This window comes from Anoplolepis gracilipes, chromosome 14 (assembly GCF_047496725.1).
Source record: "Anoplolepis gracilipes chromosome 14, ASM4749672v1, whole genome shotgun sequence".
In the NCBI taxonomy this organism is placed as follows: domain Eukaryota; kingdom Metazoa; phylum Arthropoda; class Insecta; order Hymenoptera; family Formicidae; genus Anoplolepis; species Anoplolepis gracilipes.
Genome location: NC_132983.1, coordinates 2,753,269 through 2,771,520, shown reverse-complemented (window position 1 = coordinate 2,771,520; position 18,252 = coordinate 2,753,269). Strand labels below are relative to the sequence as shown.

At 40.3% G+C, this 18,252-nt stretch overlaps 2 protein-coding genes across 6 annotated transcripts in view; one reads left to right on the top strand and one right to left on the bottom strand.

Annotated features, from left to right (window-relative positions):
• The window catches only part of LOC140673566 (ribonuclease H2 subunit A), a 214,554-nt gene that overhangs the window by 7,608 nt on the left and 188,694 nt on the right, over positions 1 to 18,252 (bottom strand). For 3 of the 5 annotated variants that reach the window (XM_072906575.1, XM_072906573.1, XM_072906572.1), the window contains 2 exons: positions 836 to 1,053; positions 245 to 380 (listed from right to left, as the gene is read on the bottom strand). In XM_072906575.1, the coding sequence (XP_072762676.1) occupies positions 245 to 380; positions 836 to 1,053 (354 nt within the window). Of the gene's footprint in view, positions 1 to 244; positions 381 to 835; positions 1,054 to 12,926; positions 13,184 to 17,336; positions 18,250 to 18,252 lie in introns of those variants that run through there. The other 2 variants (XM_072906576.1, XM_072906577.1) reach the window with 2 other exon arrangements.
• Positions 1 to 18,252, top strand: part of LOC140673568 (uncharacterized) — a 186,841-nt gene that overhangs the window by 9,079 nt on the left and 159,510 nt on the right. The gene's annotated exons all lie outside the window — the stretch shown is intronic.

The following is an 18,252-nucleotide window of genomic DNA, read 5'->3' as shown; positions in this document are numbered from 1 at the left end:
TTATATATGTTTTTCTTTTCATAGAGACAGAGAGAGAGAGAGAGAGAGAGAGAGAGAGAGAGAGAGAGAAAGAGAGAGAGGAATTTATCTTTCTCTCTATCTATCGAAAATATTGATGCAAATATTGTCTTTTAAATTTTATTGTCATTTAAATCGAGCGCTGCGTCCTTTCACGTCCTCGTTATAATCCCAGCTTAATCGCGTATATTCCCCGTTCGGCCTTATTTTCCATAACAATACTTACCGACTACAGTCATGTCCCCGTGATCGGAGACCGTCTCAAAGGCGGGGGCCTCGCCCGACACCTCGCAGCGATACCTCCCCGAACTCGTCAGATTCACGTTGTTCAGGACGACCAAGGTTCGGTTAGACTGGAACCTCTGAATGCAAATTTGCGATTACAAACTGCTGTGCCCGATCGAGCGTAACGCGGAGCATGCGCGATGCGCGGCAGTGAATTGAACCAGATTCTATTAGATTCGAACGGAAAATATCTCTCACACGCGTACACAAAGCGCGTTATATCTCTAAGGTTATATACAGAGAAAGAAAAAAGAATAGAAGATTCTTAATGGACAAAAATTTGCTGCTGGAGATGCTTAAATTTAATAACAATTAGCAACGGGTCGTATTTTGATTTGTTTCATATTAATAACATTTGATAACGAGAGAGAATACTCGAAATATTTAATTGAAATGTCAGACTATTTTACTGTCTGTGAAAGAATACGTTGTCGAGAAGGATAATTATTCTCGTTCGAGAAGAAAAGAGAAGAAAAAAATCGAGAAATTCTCTCGCGCCATTCTAAGCAACATCCTTGTAACTCGCACTCACGTTCACGTTTACACCGCGCACGGGGAACACTAGCACCTCGGGCCTGTCTCTAGGTGTGTAGCGATAAAATTCGTGGCCGTCCTTGTACCACTTCACCGAGTACAATTGCTCTTTGTCCAAGTTGAAGTTGCACTGCATGTGCACCGTCTCATTCAGCACGACGTGCTCCGGTATCTGGAGGGATGTCATGCGTAGGGCGACGACGACGACGACGACGCCTGCAAAAGATTCGCATTGCGGTTTGTAGAAGGATTGTGGGTGCACGGGTGCGGGTAGAAAGTGGACCCTGCGGAGTCTAGTCCCGATGACGTGTCCCCGTTGACCCCCTTTCCTCCCTTCCCTATCCCCCTGTCACCTTTCCTGTGCTGCTGTCGCAGTTGCAGCTGCATGGGAAACTTTGCGTATTCACTCGAGGGACTCGGCAATACGCTTAGGGACAGACAGGTCACCGCGAGCTTTTCGCCATAATCGCGATGTACTCTCTCCGAGTGGTAATTTCAATCTTCAGCTCTGTCCGCACGCGACACGATCGTCCGATCAATTCGCCGATAACATTCGTACGCGTGATAAGGTGCACTTGCAAATTTACCGAGTGAGTCACATATATTTGTACGCGTGATTCATTGCAATGAGTGCTTTTTGAATTATGTACATAATTATGTGTGTACGTGTGTACGTGTGTACATGTATGTGTGTCACTCATTTCTCTTCCATATACTTACATATAATAATATAGATATTATGATTTTTATTAAGCTACATTCCTGACCATCGTCAAATAAAAAATGCCAATTGCTTGTCAATTATTAATTTAGTGCTTTATTAATTTGTTTTTATATTCTGGATTTTGCTAAAATTTACAAAGTGGGAAGAACAGGGGAAGCAGTTTGACATTAAACTAACCTTCCATAACGAAAAAATATATAAAGCGCTCTAATAAAAAAATTGTTTGCTATTTTGTTACTCTAAATTAGTATAAAAACAGTTTGAAAAAATTGTATTATTTAAGAAATACCAGTATGCACTATTACATCATACTATGCATTTAATGTAAATAATGCAACAAAATAGCAGTACATTCTGATATAAATAATTTTTGACTCGAGCATTCTATATATTTTTTTCGTTATAGGGTAGGATTTAATGTTAAGCTGGTTCCCTTCATTTTGAATTCCTGCTAAATGATAGGAGCAACAAAATTTATACTTTAGCAAGAAATTAGCACTAAATTAATTGACAGATACGACTGCATTTGGCGATGGTGAGGGGTCCGGCTTAATAGGCGTGGTATTGTACGCAACTGGAACTCACATGTGACACTCACATATGTTATTCGGAAATTTTAGGAGGTACAAGAACAGATGTTACGCGTGTCTAGATAAAAAATGAAAAATTTATATCTTTTAACAGAAATTGTGGAGCGGCATTTTGGTTCTTGTAATTCGAAATTAGAGATGAGAGGTGTTTTCGCGATGCAGGACGGATGTATAGAAGTGTCCATAAATTGCAACAGAAAATAATTATAAAAGATATTAATAACATACACAGGAAAATTACAAAAGAACAGGAAAAACGCTTCATTATTGGAGCGCAAATCGAAAACATTGTATCGCGTTGTAATCCGCGCTTCATTCGTCGCGATCGGCCTTTCCGAATCTAATTGTAAGAATCGAAGAATTGTGCATGGCCAACATCGATTTTATTTCGCGCGATCGCGATAATTCGCTCGTTCGTTTAATCCATTCGCGTTACAAAGCCCTTAGCAAAGTCTGTCGTACTACACGTGAAAGAAAAAAATTAATTACCTCTAATTACAACGTTCAGGCAATTTCTAATAGCGATGCCTGGCTCCGCGATACGTTTACGTTGCGTGACCCTGATGTTTATCGGATCAGTGACAATGCATGCGTTCGTGCGTGCGTGCGTGCGTACGTAACGGGCGCGAGAATAACCGCGATAAGGGACTGGCGATATTTAAACGGCAATCTCGTCCCACCGGTCCATTCATTAGCGGACTTAATTTAAGACACCGTTGGCGGAATTTTAAACACGGCAAACACTGACGCGATTAGCGTTAATCACCGCGTTTCGGCTCGCATCGGCGCGAAGGAAAGACTAATTAATGACGCGGGCGTGTTGTGTTTATGAAGTCTCTTTCTCTCTTCCCTCTCTCAATATTATCGTTTTACAAAAGCGCTCGGCATGATTAGAGGATGTATGTTGTGTTTGTGCCGCAAAAAGAATTTTGACAATCCCCCGTCCCCCCCCTCTCTCTCTCTCTCTCTCTCTCTCTCTCTCTCTCTCTCTTTCTTTATCGCGCGCGCATCCGGCTTCATTACTGCCACAATGCGTCCGACCACAATTACGGTTCTCGGATATTTGTTATTCATTGTAATGCCGTACATACATTGTTTGCACACAGAACATTCCTCCCAAAAATGTTAGTAAACTCGCGGCGGTTAGTTGTTTTTTTCTTTGCGAAAATTGATCCGCGGAAACCAGGATATATTACTGACTATATTAAGTTTTCAATTTGTAACGCTATATATCTTGGCAATCGTATACTTCAAATTAAATTCTTTTTCAATTAAAATCCGCGAAAAATCGGCCGCAAGCGGAATACCTATATCCCGTAAATGGAGAATTTTTCAATTTAAAAAAATTGACGCTCTCTCTCTCTCTCTCTCTATCTATCTATCTCCTCTCTCAGTATGTACACACAGGCTATTTATGACTGAAAGATTTCGCACACGTGCCGATCACTACGTGTATATTACGATCACGTATGTGTATTTTCATGTAAATCGTATGCTTAAAGTGAGTGCGTCGCAAAAGAAACGCGTCTCTGAAGAAACATAAGGGGGACACACACACACACACACACGCACACACACATTACGTTGTCGATATTTCAACATCTCAAAAGCTGTTGCACTTTCAAAGACGAAACACGTGAGCTTCAGTGGTTCGTCAGTTATCAATTATTCTGTAAAATCGATATCGCAAAGTCAGATGCTCTTCGACATGCAATCGCGAGTCTAGCGGAAACATCCGGTCATATTATATCAATTCATCTTAGATCTCTGTGCTTTCTGCATATCTTTATACTTTTTCTTCAAAGGATAAATTACATTTGTGTCGTTTTAAATCTAGAAACATCCGAGAATAGTAAAATTATTAATTTATTATATATTGTATCTCTGTAGGATAGAGCGTCTTTAAGCTAGAAGGGGTTTTTTTTTTCTTTTTTCTTTTTTCTTTTTTCTTTTTTCTTTTTTCTTTTTTCTTTTTTCTATTTTCTATATTAGATACTCTTTTCTGTATTGTGTTAGGTACTTAGTGGGCCGCGCTCTACTCTGGTTCACACATGTAGCCGGATCAGGGATTTCTCTCCTCTCTTTTAGCCCAATTTTTCTTTGCGAATTCGGAATAAATTCTTTCTTGGTAAGAATTAAATTTCCGTTAAAGTGCGTTTCGCTGAAAGTTAGCTGGATGTGAGTTATTTCGAGATATAAAAGTCATTTCTTCTCCGTCATTTAAATCGCGAAAATGATTTGAAAAGTAAATCGTGACTCTCCTCTCTCATTTTACATTCCTATATTCGCGACCGAAAAGTCGCGTGTAAAATATAAATCATTTGATGTATATGTTATATGCGCGACGTTAGTTTCGTTTCGAACGTTTCGTACGTTTACGATTGGACGTCGCGAGAAAATGCGGGAAATATTGGGAAAGAATATCCGCGTCTGACCGCATCTCCCGGGGAGGGGGAAGGGAAGGGGAAGGGGAGAAGGAGGGGTATAAACCAGAGTCGAATTTCCAGGCGCACCAGGTGTAAGTTTCCCTGTTGCAATCTTGTATCGCACCTGATACGCCCTACGACTTTTTGTCTCTATTGTGTGTGCCTCGACTGGCGGAAAAGATTGCGAGTCTTATTTATCGGTCGTGACATTGTCAAGTTTGAACGGCAGGTACGTTCGCGGTTAAAAGGAAAGGTTCAAGGTACAATAAGCACCTCTTCTTTCCCTTTCGCGTTTGCCTTTTCTTTCCCTCCTTCTTCCCGTTATGTTTCGTATCTTGAACGCGCAAAGCGCGACAAGATTAACGAGATAAAGGGATCTGAAAAGGCGTTTTATTTCCCGCCGTTTCGTTTATATCGCAAGTGAAATGATGGTGTTAGGTGGCGGAATAGAATGCGGCTGTATTGTACTCAGCGCAGTACAAACTTTAGTATTGCGAATTCTCAGAATATTTAAAAGGCGCCGTGTATTAAACTTTAACAAATATAATTTCTCAACATTTTTCCGATTTAGCTAAATTTTCTTACATATATTTCTAATATTGCACCAACCATGAAATAAGCAAATCGCATTTTCTCGAAGCTACATTACGTCCATTATTTTTTTCCACTTGTTTCTTACCAATAGTTTCAGTTTAATACAATTGCGCAGAAATTCATCTTATTAATATATTATCTAGAACTATTCTTAACGATTTTTATTATTTTCAAGATGTTTTATTTATTTAAAACAAGAAGAAAAAGTGAAAGATGAGCATTAAAAGTTGAATTATAAAGTAATGTTTCAATTTTTGTAATCCGAATTTGGATACTATATATATAAAATATTTGGATATAAAATAATTGGAAAATATTCTTCTGCAATTATTTAAAATTCTTTCAAGCAAAAGTGTATCCGTTTGTCAATATTTACGTACTATGTATGTTGTTGCAAAACTGTTTGCGAAAACAAAACAGTACCTCGCAAAAGCACATGGCGGCAGGCTATTTTGGAAATAATGCGGCGTAATGGGAAATGTTGGAAAAACAACATTATCATAATTTAATTCATTCATTAAACATCGACCTTTGACGATAATGATCCTCTGATTGAGAATCGCAGAGATCATAGCGTATCGAACATGCTTGCGTTGAATTTATATTTTTTTTTCTCCCGTCTGTTTTTGTCCGAGACACACACAGGCACACACACACACACACACACACACACACACACACACACACACACACACACACACACACACACACACACACACACACACACACACACACACACACACACACACACACACACACACACACACACACACACACACACACACACACACACACACACACACACACACACACACACACATATATATATATATATATATATATATATATCATTTCGAATCGCAGTGATCGAGCAATTACCAAGCGTATGAATATTTAATCGGGCCTTCAGTGACCGATTGTGCTCAATGCAGTTCACCGTATAATCCTGGACGTCAAAATATATATGTCGTGCGATCGGCAGAGGGTTAAAATGTCCGCGTGCGCCTCGACGAGCTGAATATTTATGGCCAGCACGCGTACGTGGGTGCGGACATTGTTCTTCATTACATTCGCGCGCGTGAAGTTCATGATGATGCTCGACCGATCGTAGGTTGTAAGAATTGGTCGCGATTTTTTTAAGCTGTCCGTTTGAGAAAAGTAGTATAGCTTTACTCAAATCGAATCTCTCTTTTTCCCCGATAAATCTTTGGAAAGTCGTCGTATTTGTTATTCGCTGTCGTCTGCAAATTGATACGGATGCGGGCGGCGAATAAGTTAAAAGAATACGGAGGACTGTCAGCGAAAAGAGATTTATCGAATTGGCCATCTGGTCATGTATTTTTTACACGCCGTAGCGTGAAAAAAAAAATCGTTACTCGACGGAGCGTTACCTTTCCGAGAAATGGCCCGAGTTAAAGCACCGATGTATCTACAAGTGTGTGGGAAGAAATATTGTCGGGAACTCTCTGTGTGTTCTCCCCGAGAAAACTTACAAGTCCTTATTTCATAATAAGAACGAAGGTTACAGTAGATTTTTCACAGACCCGTCGTTGAGGTTCGCGCCTTTCGCGTAACTCTCGGGTAGTTTCCATATTTTAAGTTTTGAGAATATGAATAAAGTAAAGTGAAGTTTCAACTTAATCGACGAATCAAATCTTATATGATATATATATATGTTTGAATTTAATTTTTTCTCTTTAGAGCGTATATGGCACTTTTGTGACACATTTCCCGCAACTCCTCTCTTATTAAGCACATAAACATATCTGATCGTGTTGTCGTCGCGTGTACGATCGTTTCGTGTCTGATCGTGTTTCACTTTCTCGTATGCCTTTACGCGATCTTGTCGAGATCATGTTCGGCCGTATTTGAGAGTCACTTTGTTGGTATCGCGGGCTGGACACGCGGGTTAGGCGTGAGAAGGGTGAGAGAGAGAGAGAGAGAGAGAGAGAGAGAGAGAGATAAAAGAAGGGAAATAAAAACCGTCCACGAATATCTAATCGGACATAGCCGATAAAATGTCTCGCGAGATAAATTAGCCCACGCGGCCGTATAAATATTCCTTTCAACCGGCGGAAATAAGCTGCTACGATAAATTCAATACCGAGCCCGCGATACTATTGCCGATGCTGCTGCTGCTGCTGCTGCTGCTGCTCCTTGAACCCGATAATTGATCCTCGCCGTATGTTGCCTTGTTATTCTCCTCAAGCAGAGCCGATAGCGCGGGGTGAAATATGCGCTACGGTCCCACTCTCTCTCTCTCTCTCTCGGTCGATTTTATACCGGTTAATATCCGCGTCCCTGAATTTAAATTTCGCATTTCCAACACGGTATGATGGAGCGAAAAGCGAGGAGCTGTGATTGTTATCGCTCGATGGCGCGAGAACGTTTTTTGCGTAACAGACAGACGTGTACGTGACGCTATGTTAATTATCACAAAAAGCGGAGGAATATCGCGACATATCAAATTAATACGCTCGCAGACACACATGTGTGTGAAGCTGGCGTCTCATTTCGTGGAAACTCATTGATTGTTGAGGGTTTGCGGTTTTATTTTTAATAATTTTATATAGTTTTTCATAGATTAAATAAATAATAATTTTGATTATGAATCAAAAAAATTGACTCGGAACAAACTAAAATGCCAAGTTCACGCTGTTTCATTTCGTCCTCTGACTGACGATTTCTTTAACATCTTTTGCCAAATTTCAAGTGCTTGAGTGTTTTACAATAGTTTTACAAAAATGTTTACGAGTAAAAATTATTAAAATATTAATATTGTTGAGAAAATATAACTGGTTGCGGAATAAATGTCATTTAAAATCGATAAACCTATCGAAATACGACTAGTGCATTTCACCTCAGTACTTATACGACACGTACGTCCGACGTCTCAGGCAATCTAATTTGTTTAATCAATATTTTAATAATTTTATAAACCTCTTATACAATTTTTTCGTACAGCTATTACAAAACTCTCATACGCTTAAAATTTGACGAGAAATAAATATTGAAAAAATTGTTGGAGAATAAAGTGAGATGCAACGTGAACTTTGTCTCAGTTTATCCCGAGCTTTTTTTTTTTAATCTCTATCAAGAATTGTATAGAAAATTATTAAAAATAAAGCCAAAACTCTCAACAATTAATGAGTTTCCACGAAATGAGACGCCAGCTTTGTACATTGCGTTTACCGCATCGAGGTTGTTCGTCACCCCCCAATCCGGCACACGATGATACGCGCTTAATACTTGGCGACTACATTTTTTGCGTCCGACGCGTATTTTTCTAGTTTTCGGAACTTATTTTACGACCGGGACAATTTGCCTCTAGAAGGCAGTAAATTCTTTTATCTGTCCAGCGGGGTTCTCTCATCCTATCCTCTCTCCCTCTCTTTCTCTTTCTCTCTTTGTCTCTGTTTTTCCCTCTGCTTTTCCCAACCGTTGCCTACCTCTTTATTTCATATTATTCGAGCGCGGAAAATGCGAAAAAATATTGTGATACTCTAGATAAGAAGCGCATGTACCGTTTAACGCGCCCATTTGCCCGAATGATTAACACTCTGGCGTCCACATGTCCCCACGCGAACATACTTTTTCAGCTCTTTGTGATATGCAAACATATAATTTTATAGTCGCTCAGTACCTCATACCGTTGTTCCAGCTCGCGGGGTTAAATTCTGAATTATGATTTAAATTATTTAACACCGACACATATATACATGGAATTTTTTGCCGAGCGTGACAAGTAAAATGAAAAATAATCGGGCCCTCGAAATACTTGATCTTCGTAAAATTAAAAAAAAACAAAAAATGTTCCCCCACATGTTTACAGTACGTGTGTGTAAAAAGGAATAAATTCAAGTATCTTATATTATCATTTATGCACGCGGCAATAATCAAGGCGCGCGAATGTTCTTTTCTCGTCTAAATCGGGACGATTCGCTGGCAGACAGCGAAGGAAACATTTTCGCGGCGCGCGCGTAACTCGTTCCTTTTCGCGGGCCATTAATTACACACGCGAAGCAAATCTATCGGAAAGCATTATCATCGCGGCACGTCAAAATTATGTACTTAGATCCAGGAAACCCTGCTGTTCGCGGTGCTCTACGTCGTGATTAATTACGGCAACTCGATCGTTTTATCACTTTTTCCGCTCGTCGAAAAGTATTATACCGTGTAACGTTATATACGAAGCGGATTCGGATTCGATGAAACGGCGTAATTACGTCTTTTTTATTCGCTCGAATAATTTCTCGAGTTTCTCCTTTTTTGTCCGACTTTTCCCTTTCCCCCGTTCGTATTAATAATAATGCCGCTTTATAATGCTACTCGTGCCGCCTACGCACGTCTATCGTGTCGCACGTATTCTTACAATGAGGATTCACGCCGAATGACTTTAGTAGATTCTCATGCACGGGCGAGCCCTTATTACGAGAGAAATACTAATATTGTACGCTTGAGAAGGAAAAAGAGGGCGTAGCCATTGTAGCTATCATAGTGTGTAAACAGATAAAATAATAAACCGACAAGTAACGATCGCTTCCCTCTTCATCGGCTCCCTCCACACCCTCCGTCCTCTCTGATCCTCCCACATGAGATTCAACCGATACGTCGGATTTCCTCCTGTCTCTATACATGTAGAGATCGCAGTGAATTTAATTTGTAAATAGCCACAACCGGGGCGCACGCATACCGGATATTAAAATAATCACGCGCTCGAATAGACTAATAACACATAATGTGAGTAATAATGGAACTAATGCGGCATATGCATTTCAATTACAAATATTCTACGCGTTCAAACTCAAACATCATGCCGCCATTTCGAGTGTGTTTCGCAAAATTTCCGGAGAGCAAATCGACCGTTTAAATACAATCTCGCGATCGCGATCCGTTTTTCCGCGAGATAACGGTGTATAACCGCATTCTCTTTTAATACAATACATTTGGAATAAACATTTAATAAACGCAATCAATTATCAATGGCATGAATCAGCGCACTATATCCCCTTCGACGATGTAATCTAAATCCATTTAAATAAACACATAAATCTAACTTCGTAAAGCGTACGCCGTCTATTTCGAGGATCACGCAACAGCGGGATTTCCTCAAATCTGGAAGTCTCCGGAGGTGTAGTTGCGGATTAACGCCCCCGCTAGGCGAACAAATTTATAATCTCGCCGGCGATACGTTCACAGCAGCAAGGATTAATTCTCGTATTACGGTCTGATTTACAGTCTTAAATCACGTGCGCGAGCGTTCCCATAGTTTTTCGATTCATTTCAACAGAAACACGGTTAAATAAATATCGTCGTTGTCGTCGTCGTCGTCGTCGTCGTCGTCGTCGTCGTCGTCGTCGTCGTCGTCGTCGTCGTCGTCGTCGTCGTCGTCGTCGTTGTCGTCGTCGTCGTTTCTCTGTCGTCATGCTCCTCCTTCTTCTCTACCCAATTGCGTTTAATTAAATCGACCGTGTCCGCGTCCGTCATGAGCACGTGCCGACAAACGCGCCGCGTCACGTCGTTGGCCGCACTCGATGAGCTAAAAAGATACAACGAGCGAGTAATGGTAAATGTTTCATTAGTGCGAGAGCGGAGCAAATTTGCCGCGGAGAGTAATATCTCCGGGGAGGAGGCGAAGGGGATGGGATCGTGATAACACGCGCAAAGTATATACAGGTACATGCGAGAGGTGGATGCCAGAGACGTCCTTTTGTCGAGACAACAGAGGCCGCCGACAATCATCATCCGCTTGGAATTTTTTGTTGTTTTTTGCCTTTTTTTATTCAATAGGGATGATAAAGTAATTGTATACTATGTTATTGATTCGCTATCAATAGTTTTCGTTTAACTTTCGAATGCGTCACGTTGTTGATTGACAATAAAGTGATTAAATGTATATATGTATATATATATATATATAAATAATCGGTGGAAAAAGAGAAAGAGAGAAAATAAAATACAAAATCCGCGACTATAAAAGTAAAATATAATAAAATGAATAGATTGCTCATCTTTTATATTACTGATTGTTTTGATTTGTTTACGTCACTTGTTGACTCATCGTTGTATGATTCCTCATACGTGCGTTTGGTATTTACACACACACACACACACACACACACATATATGTTGTAAAAAGTCACTGTCACGTATGTGTGTGAAATATATGTAATTCTGTCTTCCTCCGTTTTATATTTAAACTGACTTTAGACTAGACTTTTATAATCGTCGATATCTGATTCACCACGCAAACCGAAAGGATAAACAATTTCTGAAATTACCCTATTCCTTCGAAGGGAAATGATTGCGAACCGGTAGCAATCGCGAGGTCGATTGAATTGTTAATCTCTCGGAGTTCCAAAATCGATTTCCCTCTATCGTGGACCTTAAGCATCCCGCGATTCGTTTATTTTTCGCCGCGCTCTATTGAATCGAGGAACTAACGAATCTCTTTGAGACGACGAGAGACGCCGTTTTCATACAGACGTTAAAACCTGTTCATTGGACAAAATTTCGATATTAATGCAAAGCATGAGATACGGTAGAATCTCGTTTCTTCTATCGTTATCGCGTAAAACAATCCAATCGAACGATTCTAACGCGCCGAAATGAAATAATGTATACGTTGAAAGAGACATTTCTCTTTGTTTAGCACTCCTTGTTCACAAGCGCTCGAAAATTCACCCTCTTGAGTCATTTCCTTTCTTGCCATTGTAAGTATAGAGGAAGAAAAACGAGACAAGCCATCATTTTATTTACTCGATCTCATACGCGTTTTTAAAATACTGCGAAAGTGAGATGGTATCGTCGCCTGTCCTAAGAACACATCGAATTTTTACGTATTTTTATGTTCTGTTTACAAAGTACAAGTGATTGCAGAATAACACAAAATCTCATTTAAAATGGATAAAACTATCGAAATATGTCCAGCGTCTCTGGCGATCTAATTTGTTTAATAAATATTGTAATAATTTTTATACATGGAAACTTTCTCTAAAAATTAAAAGTTTTGTGTAGAGATAGAACTCTCTCTCTCTCTCTCTGTCTCTCTCTCTCTCTTTGAAAATTAATGGTTTTGGGTAGAAACTAAAAGTTTCTGTTTGCGAATTGTTGGAGATAATGGAACGGTCGGCAGGCTTCGAGCAAACCATTGTCGTTTGGGAATTGCCCCTTCAACCTCGCATCGTACATATCGATCGACGATAAACAAAATTCCGAGATTATCGTTTAAGAAAGTCTTTGGCGATTTTCAGCCTATCCTTCTCTTCTGATTACAGCGTTGAATATTATTTCCACGCTCTTTAATCTCGTTTTTCTCGACGAGAACGTAACGCAAGCTACCACGCGAAGATTTTATAGGTTTATATTTAAATTAAAATCGCGTTGGTCGCAATCGGCGAGAGGCGTGTCTCCTTGGTGCGTAAATGGGTAGATAGATCTATTCACGACTGCGAATTTGCGGAAGGTAACTAACCGTTTGTAAATCGATGGGCGGGGGTGGAGGATAATGGGACGATCGACAGCTTCAAACAGCGATTATTGTTCGGAAATTACCCCCTTCGGAATTGTATCTCACCGTGGCCGGAATGAACCCACGCGATTTAACGCGTCTTACCTAACGTCGCCGTCGGTCGGCCAGCCCGACTGCTAAATGCGCATTGTCACGTGACGTTCGTATAAGGGTAATTAAGATTTCTGAGAACGTCACCTCGTCTATTCGTGGTTATTTATAACCGGCCAATTACCATATCTTACCGTATTTGTCTTGCCGCGATATGCACGCGTTCGAGATTTTAAAGCACACACCGCGAATCGCGCACATATTATATGGAGAGTCTCGCGTTTACAAAATTATTATTATTATTATTATTATCGTGTATATTTACAAGTATTAACATATCGTTGCTGCGCACATCTTTCGATAATGTGCGGTTATCGGATGACCTAACCCGGTATATTTGTAGAAATGTTTTCGCTTTATTATCTATTCCGTCGGAATTTACATATCATACATTCACAAAAAAAAAAAAAAAAAAAAAAGAAATTGTCATTTTCCAATATCTATTTTAAAGAAGAAACTCGGCTAAATCTAATTGTATTATAAAATGATTTGTAAAATTGAATATACAAAAATATGTCATATTATATATATTCGAGCCGCAATAAGAAGATATCAGTTATTCATTATGACCCGAAATTCTCAATTTTGGAAATACTAGAATTGCAAACGATGGAATGAAATATTTATAGTTTAACTCTGTTATATCCTCCCGTCCTCTTAGAATTCTCCTTCTTTCGTGAAGCGTTACTGTGTTACTGCGGAAAATTCGTCGCTCGCGAAATCCGCGTAACAGCGAGCCTAAAATAACAGAGATAACCGAAAAAAAAAATAACGCGCGTTTGCATCCTGGCCAACAAGCGTCACGAATTATTCAAAGTATTTCATACCATGGCGAATCGCGGAAATTTCATTCACAGTGGCGGCGAAAGGAAAAAAAAGGGAAAAAGAAAAAGAACGGAAAAAGAATGGGGTGTGCGCGTCTCGTTAAACTCGCCTTGCATTAGCGCGAGCGTGCTTGAAAAAAAGGGGGGGGGGGGGAAAAAAAGAAGAAGAAGTCACGCAGGACAATCGCCGATATCGCAGGCAGGGTACTACGACAATTAGAGAGCTTAAATTCTCGGCTAACGCTATACCCTCTGCTCCTTCTGGAAGCAACGGCAACGCCACATAGCCATCGACCGGTCAACGGCGGACCCGATTTCAAAGTTAAATCGAGTTTGAACTTTGAACCGCGATCGCGGCACTGGAACCCAAACCCAGATGGCGAAGTACGCCGGGCGTACTGAGAGTTAACGTTCGCTATCGCGGTTCGCCGGTCGAAACCGAAAGAACACGACTTCTCGCTTATCGTCGTCACTTTCGCGGGTGGCGGTTTTCCTTCGGCTACGACAACGACAACGACGACGACGACGACGACGACGAAAGGTCCTCCGAGGACGTTTTCCAATCGGAACTCACAACGTCGACGATCATCGTGTAAAGCAATCTACGCGACCAAGTCTCGCACGGAGATACTCGTTCAGGATCGGTAGCGCTAGCGCTCGGGAACTGTATTACAATGGATCGTTAACTCAAGTACCATAATTGGCTCAATTTCCGATAAAATCCGATAAAACGACGACGATCGCGCTTTCTCTATATATAGATACGGCTTCGTTTAAATAAAACAATACCTTCCGCGTTTTGCTCTCTCTCTCTCTCCCTTTCCGCGCATTTTCCCACTGTTTTCGTCTAGTTCTCTTTCCCCCTCCCCCACTTTTTTTCCCATTCGGTAAATCTCTATGCAAAACAGTAATCAAAGATAGGCGCTACTTTTTTTTTTTTTTTTTTTTTATTTTATCACGCGTAACGTTGCGCATAATTTAATATATAAAGTATCTCGGCTAACTTAATTACGCTCGGTCGAGATTTATTAGCTTGTCACAAGAGTCTCGTCATAGCTCGTGCAAGATCTGACGTTTCGCGGGATACACGAAACTTTGTAACTTTGTACGCGAGGATAGAAAAATAGAATGAATGCATTGATTCATGAGAGTATAAATTTTAGAATTTTATAGAAGGGAGAAAAGAAATCGGATATGCTTTTATAAAATTGCAATCTTAAGATTCAATTGAATTTACAAGAACTGATTCACTTGTTTAATTTCATTCATTTCATGTTACAAGAATTACTTTGGCTTCATACGAAACTCAATAAGATTAAATATTATAATGATTATTAATGTGTAAAAAATTCTCTATCAGCTGCGAGATTTTTTTCTCTTTTTTTCTGAATGAATTTTTTCATCTATATCTTTGGTCTCGCTCTTCTATTTGATCTTGGTTTTATCGAAAATTTGTCTCATTATCTCGAATCTCCGTGATACCTACGTGATCACGCACGTTGCCGATCTCTCGTCGTTGTCGGAAGATAATAAAGGGTGCGTTATTATTTTTTATTCGTGACGCATATGGATATCGCGCGCGCGCGCGCGCGCGCTATTTTGCATGCAGCGCATTCTAGAGCGTGAGCCCCGTCGTTAAAATAAACAGAATCACTTGTCGGAGTAATTCTGCTTATCACTCTCTTCGCATGCGCCACGCGCAGATTTACGATACGGATATAACTAAACAAAAAGGAAAAAAAAAAAAAAAAAAAAAAAAAAAGAACGGGAAAGAGAAACAATGAGCCGAGTACGGACGTACATCAGGCATGATCGCTTATATACTTGCTGAATAGAATTCTGTTGGTTAAAAATTATTAGAATATTAGTGAAACAAATTAGAACGCCAGGCCGTATTTCGATAGTTTTGTACATAAAAATTTTTAGAATATTTATTAAACAATTTTTAAATTACAGCCGAGACGTCAGATGTACAAGTACCGAGGTTTCGATAATTTATCGATCTTAAATGAGACTCCGTATAAGTTTGTAATCACTTTTTTTTTAGTTATGCCCTCCGCAAATTTACCATTACTTATTTCATAGATAAAGATGGAGCCGCGCGGCTTGCAATCGCGCGCGGTGAATGTTTTAATTAAGTAAGAACTTGAAACCAAGTTTTTTTTTTTCTCTTCTTTTCGTCGCGAATAGTAAAAATGCGCTCGATAGCAGACGGAGATGATTGAATCGGTAAACTAATTTCAAAGTGAAACATCGAGGCTTCGATCGGACGATATAATGCTCCATAAAAAGCTCAGTAATGGGACGGGCGAAAAATTCGATGCTTTTTCTGGCCGAATGTGTTATTTCAATTTATTCGAGCTTAACGAAAGTGACTCGCGGTCTCGACTTTATGCTAATGAAAACGTATAGAATTAAATTCCGTTTGATTTCTCAAGGTTTCTCGAATTGTTGCCGATAACTCGAACATAATTGAATTATCTTGTACACGTATACTCGCGTATTTCTGTTTGTCGCACGATCGAAGATATCCGTTATTTTCGTACGCGATTGTTATTCTCGGCGCTTTGCATGGATATACATAAATGCATGGCGTTTTGTGTAGATGGGTAGGTAGGTACTAGCTTTTATTCGTCTAGTTTGTATTCTTTTTATTCCTCTCGTGTCACGTTGCATTTTGTTGCGCGCGAGCGAGCTAGACGAGCCGCGCACAAGAGTATGCATTTGTCGATATACGATACATATATATATATATATATATGTACGATATACGATCCGAATCACCCCTTTTCCTCTTTGTCGACGATTTAATCGGACGATTTCGAAATAATTGCAAAATTCGCGTTGGGTATTAGTGGGTTCGTTAATTTACTAATTCGCTTATCACATATAATGCGAACCCCATCGACTCGCCCGACGAAATAGCCCAATCATTTTTCGAGCAGCGCTTTAATTCGCAAATCAGTGCCGATTCATGTACCTTTATTGAACTTGGACAGAGCAATCGAAATATTCTCGGCACGCGTGTCGAAAAATGGATTTTGATATCTCTTATAAACGGTTTTCGTTCATGCAGATAGATTTCGTTATTTGTCGCAGCTCGACGTTGATTTGCAATAGTAACCGTGCTTCCTATTCTATGGTTGCAGGATATTCTATATTATTAATAATTAAAGAATAATTTAGAAAAACACCTAGATATATAAAGGAACTTAGACATGATATGATTTTTACATATATAAAATTGTATTATGTTTAAAAGAAGTATAATTATTATATATAGTTACGTATAATAATCTTATTGTATGTTTAGATTAAATTCAAATTATTTTCAAATTACTCTCTAATTTATGTATAAATATATTTTTACATGCCTTAAAATCTAATTTTAAATGAGAATCTTTTAGAACGCGTGGTTGGTCCTCCTATAAAAATCTGCACGATTACCATTCTCTCTCTCTCTCTCTCTCTCTCTCTCTAATCGCTGGTAAATTGTTCTACAGATTTCAATGTTAGTACTCCGCGGAGTACTAACATGGGAGAATATAATATAACGCGTTATATGCTGCTTGATTTAGTTAGATACTATATGTTCATTCAAACGCAATATACTTTAGAGTATATATACAGTTTACGCGAGAGATCCGTCAGTTTCCGAGCAATTCACCGTAAAATATACGTAGTTTATGTGCGAGAAATACAACAAGGATCTCTTCGTACCTGAATGGATCAGCAGCAATGACAATACGAGGAGCCGTGGCAGTAAGACGAAGGCCGCGCGTACCATTCTCGCTCCCCCGAGTAATTCTGGTTCTCCAAGATCGTCGGGGATAATCCGGCGATGATGATGCGCTCGGTGCGTCGCAACGCGATGTGGCAGGCGAAAGATTGACCTATCTCCTAACTCCCTTTGCCTCGGAACGACGAGTCATCGCTCCCTCTCGCACAACGGATTCACAACGTGAATCCCTGGTAAACACTTGATCGCGGTGAACGCACACGTTCTCTGTGTGTCTCTCTCTCTCTCTCTCTCTCTCTCTCTCTCTCTCCCTTTCTCTCTACCAAACACGTTGGAAATCGATCTTTCCACGCAAACCGGTCGAGAGGAACGGAAGGAGAACACGCGTGCGAAACGCACGCGGTTTTGCCGTTCGCGCGCGGAACGAGAAGCGCGCGTCGAATTTCAATCGGCGAGGAGCACGACGTTGACGACGACGACGATGACGACGACGACGACGACAACGATAATCGACGACGACGGCGCGCGCTTCAAGTATTCGCGACGGCTCGCGGTGACACGCGACACATAATTTCCTATGCTGCCGCCCCTTGACTAATTGAAAATCTATATACGGTCGTGTTACACGGGTTTCCACCTTCCGCGGAAAGCAGTCGGTACTGCGGCATTGGCACCGGAGGAGGACGAGGCGCCGAGGCGCACGCGAGAGGGTCGGAGCAGCGGGACTAGCGGAGGGTGCAGCGATGTGGGTGAGAAAGGGAGAGATTGACAGAGGAAGAGAAACAGAGAGATGGAGAAAGACAGAAATAGAGAGAGAGAGAGAGAGAGAGAGAGAGAGAGAGAGAGAGAGAGAGAGAGAGAGAGAGAGAGAGAGAGAGAGAGAGTGAGAGATACGAC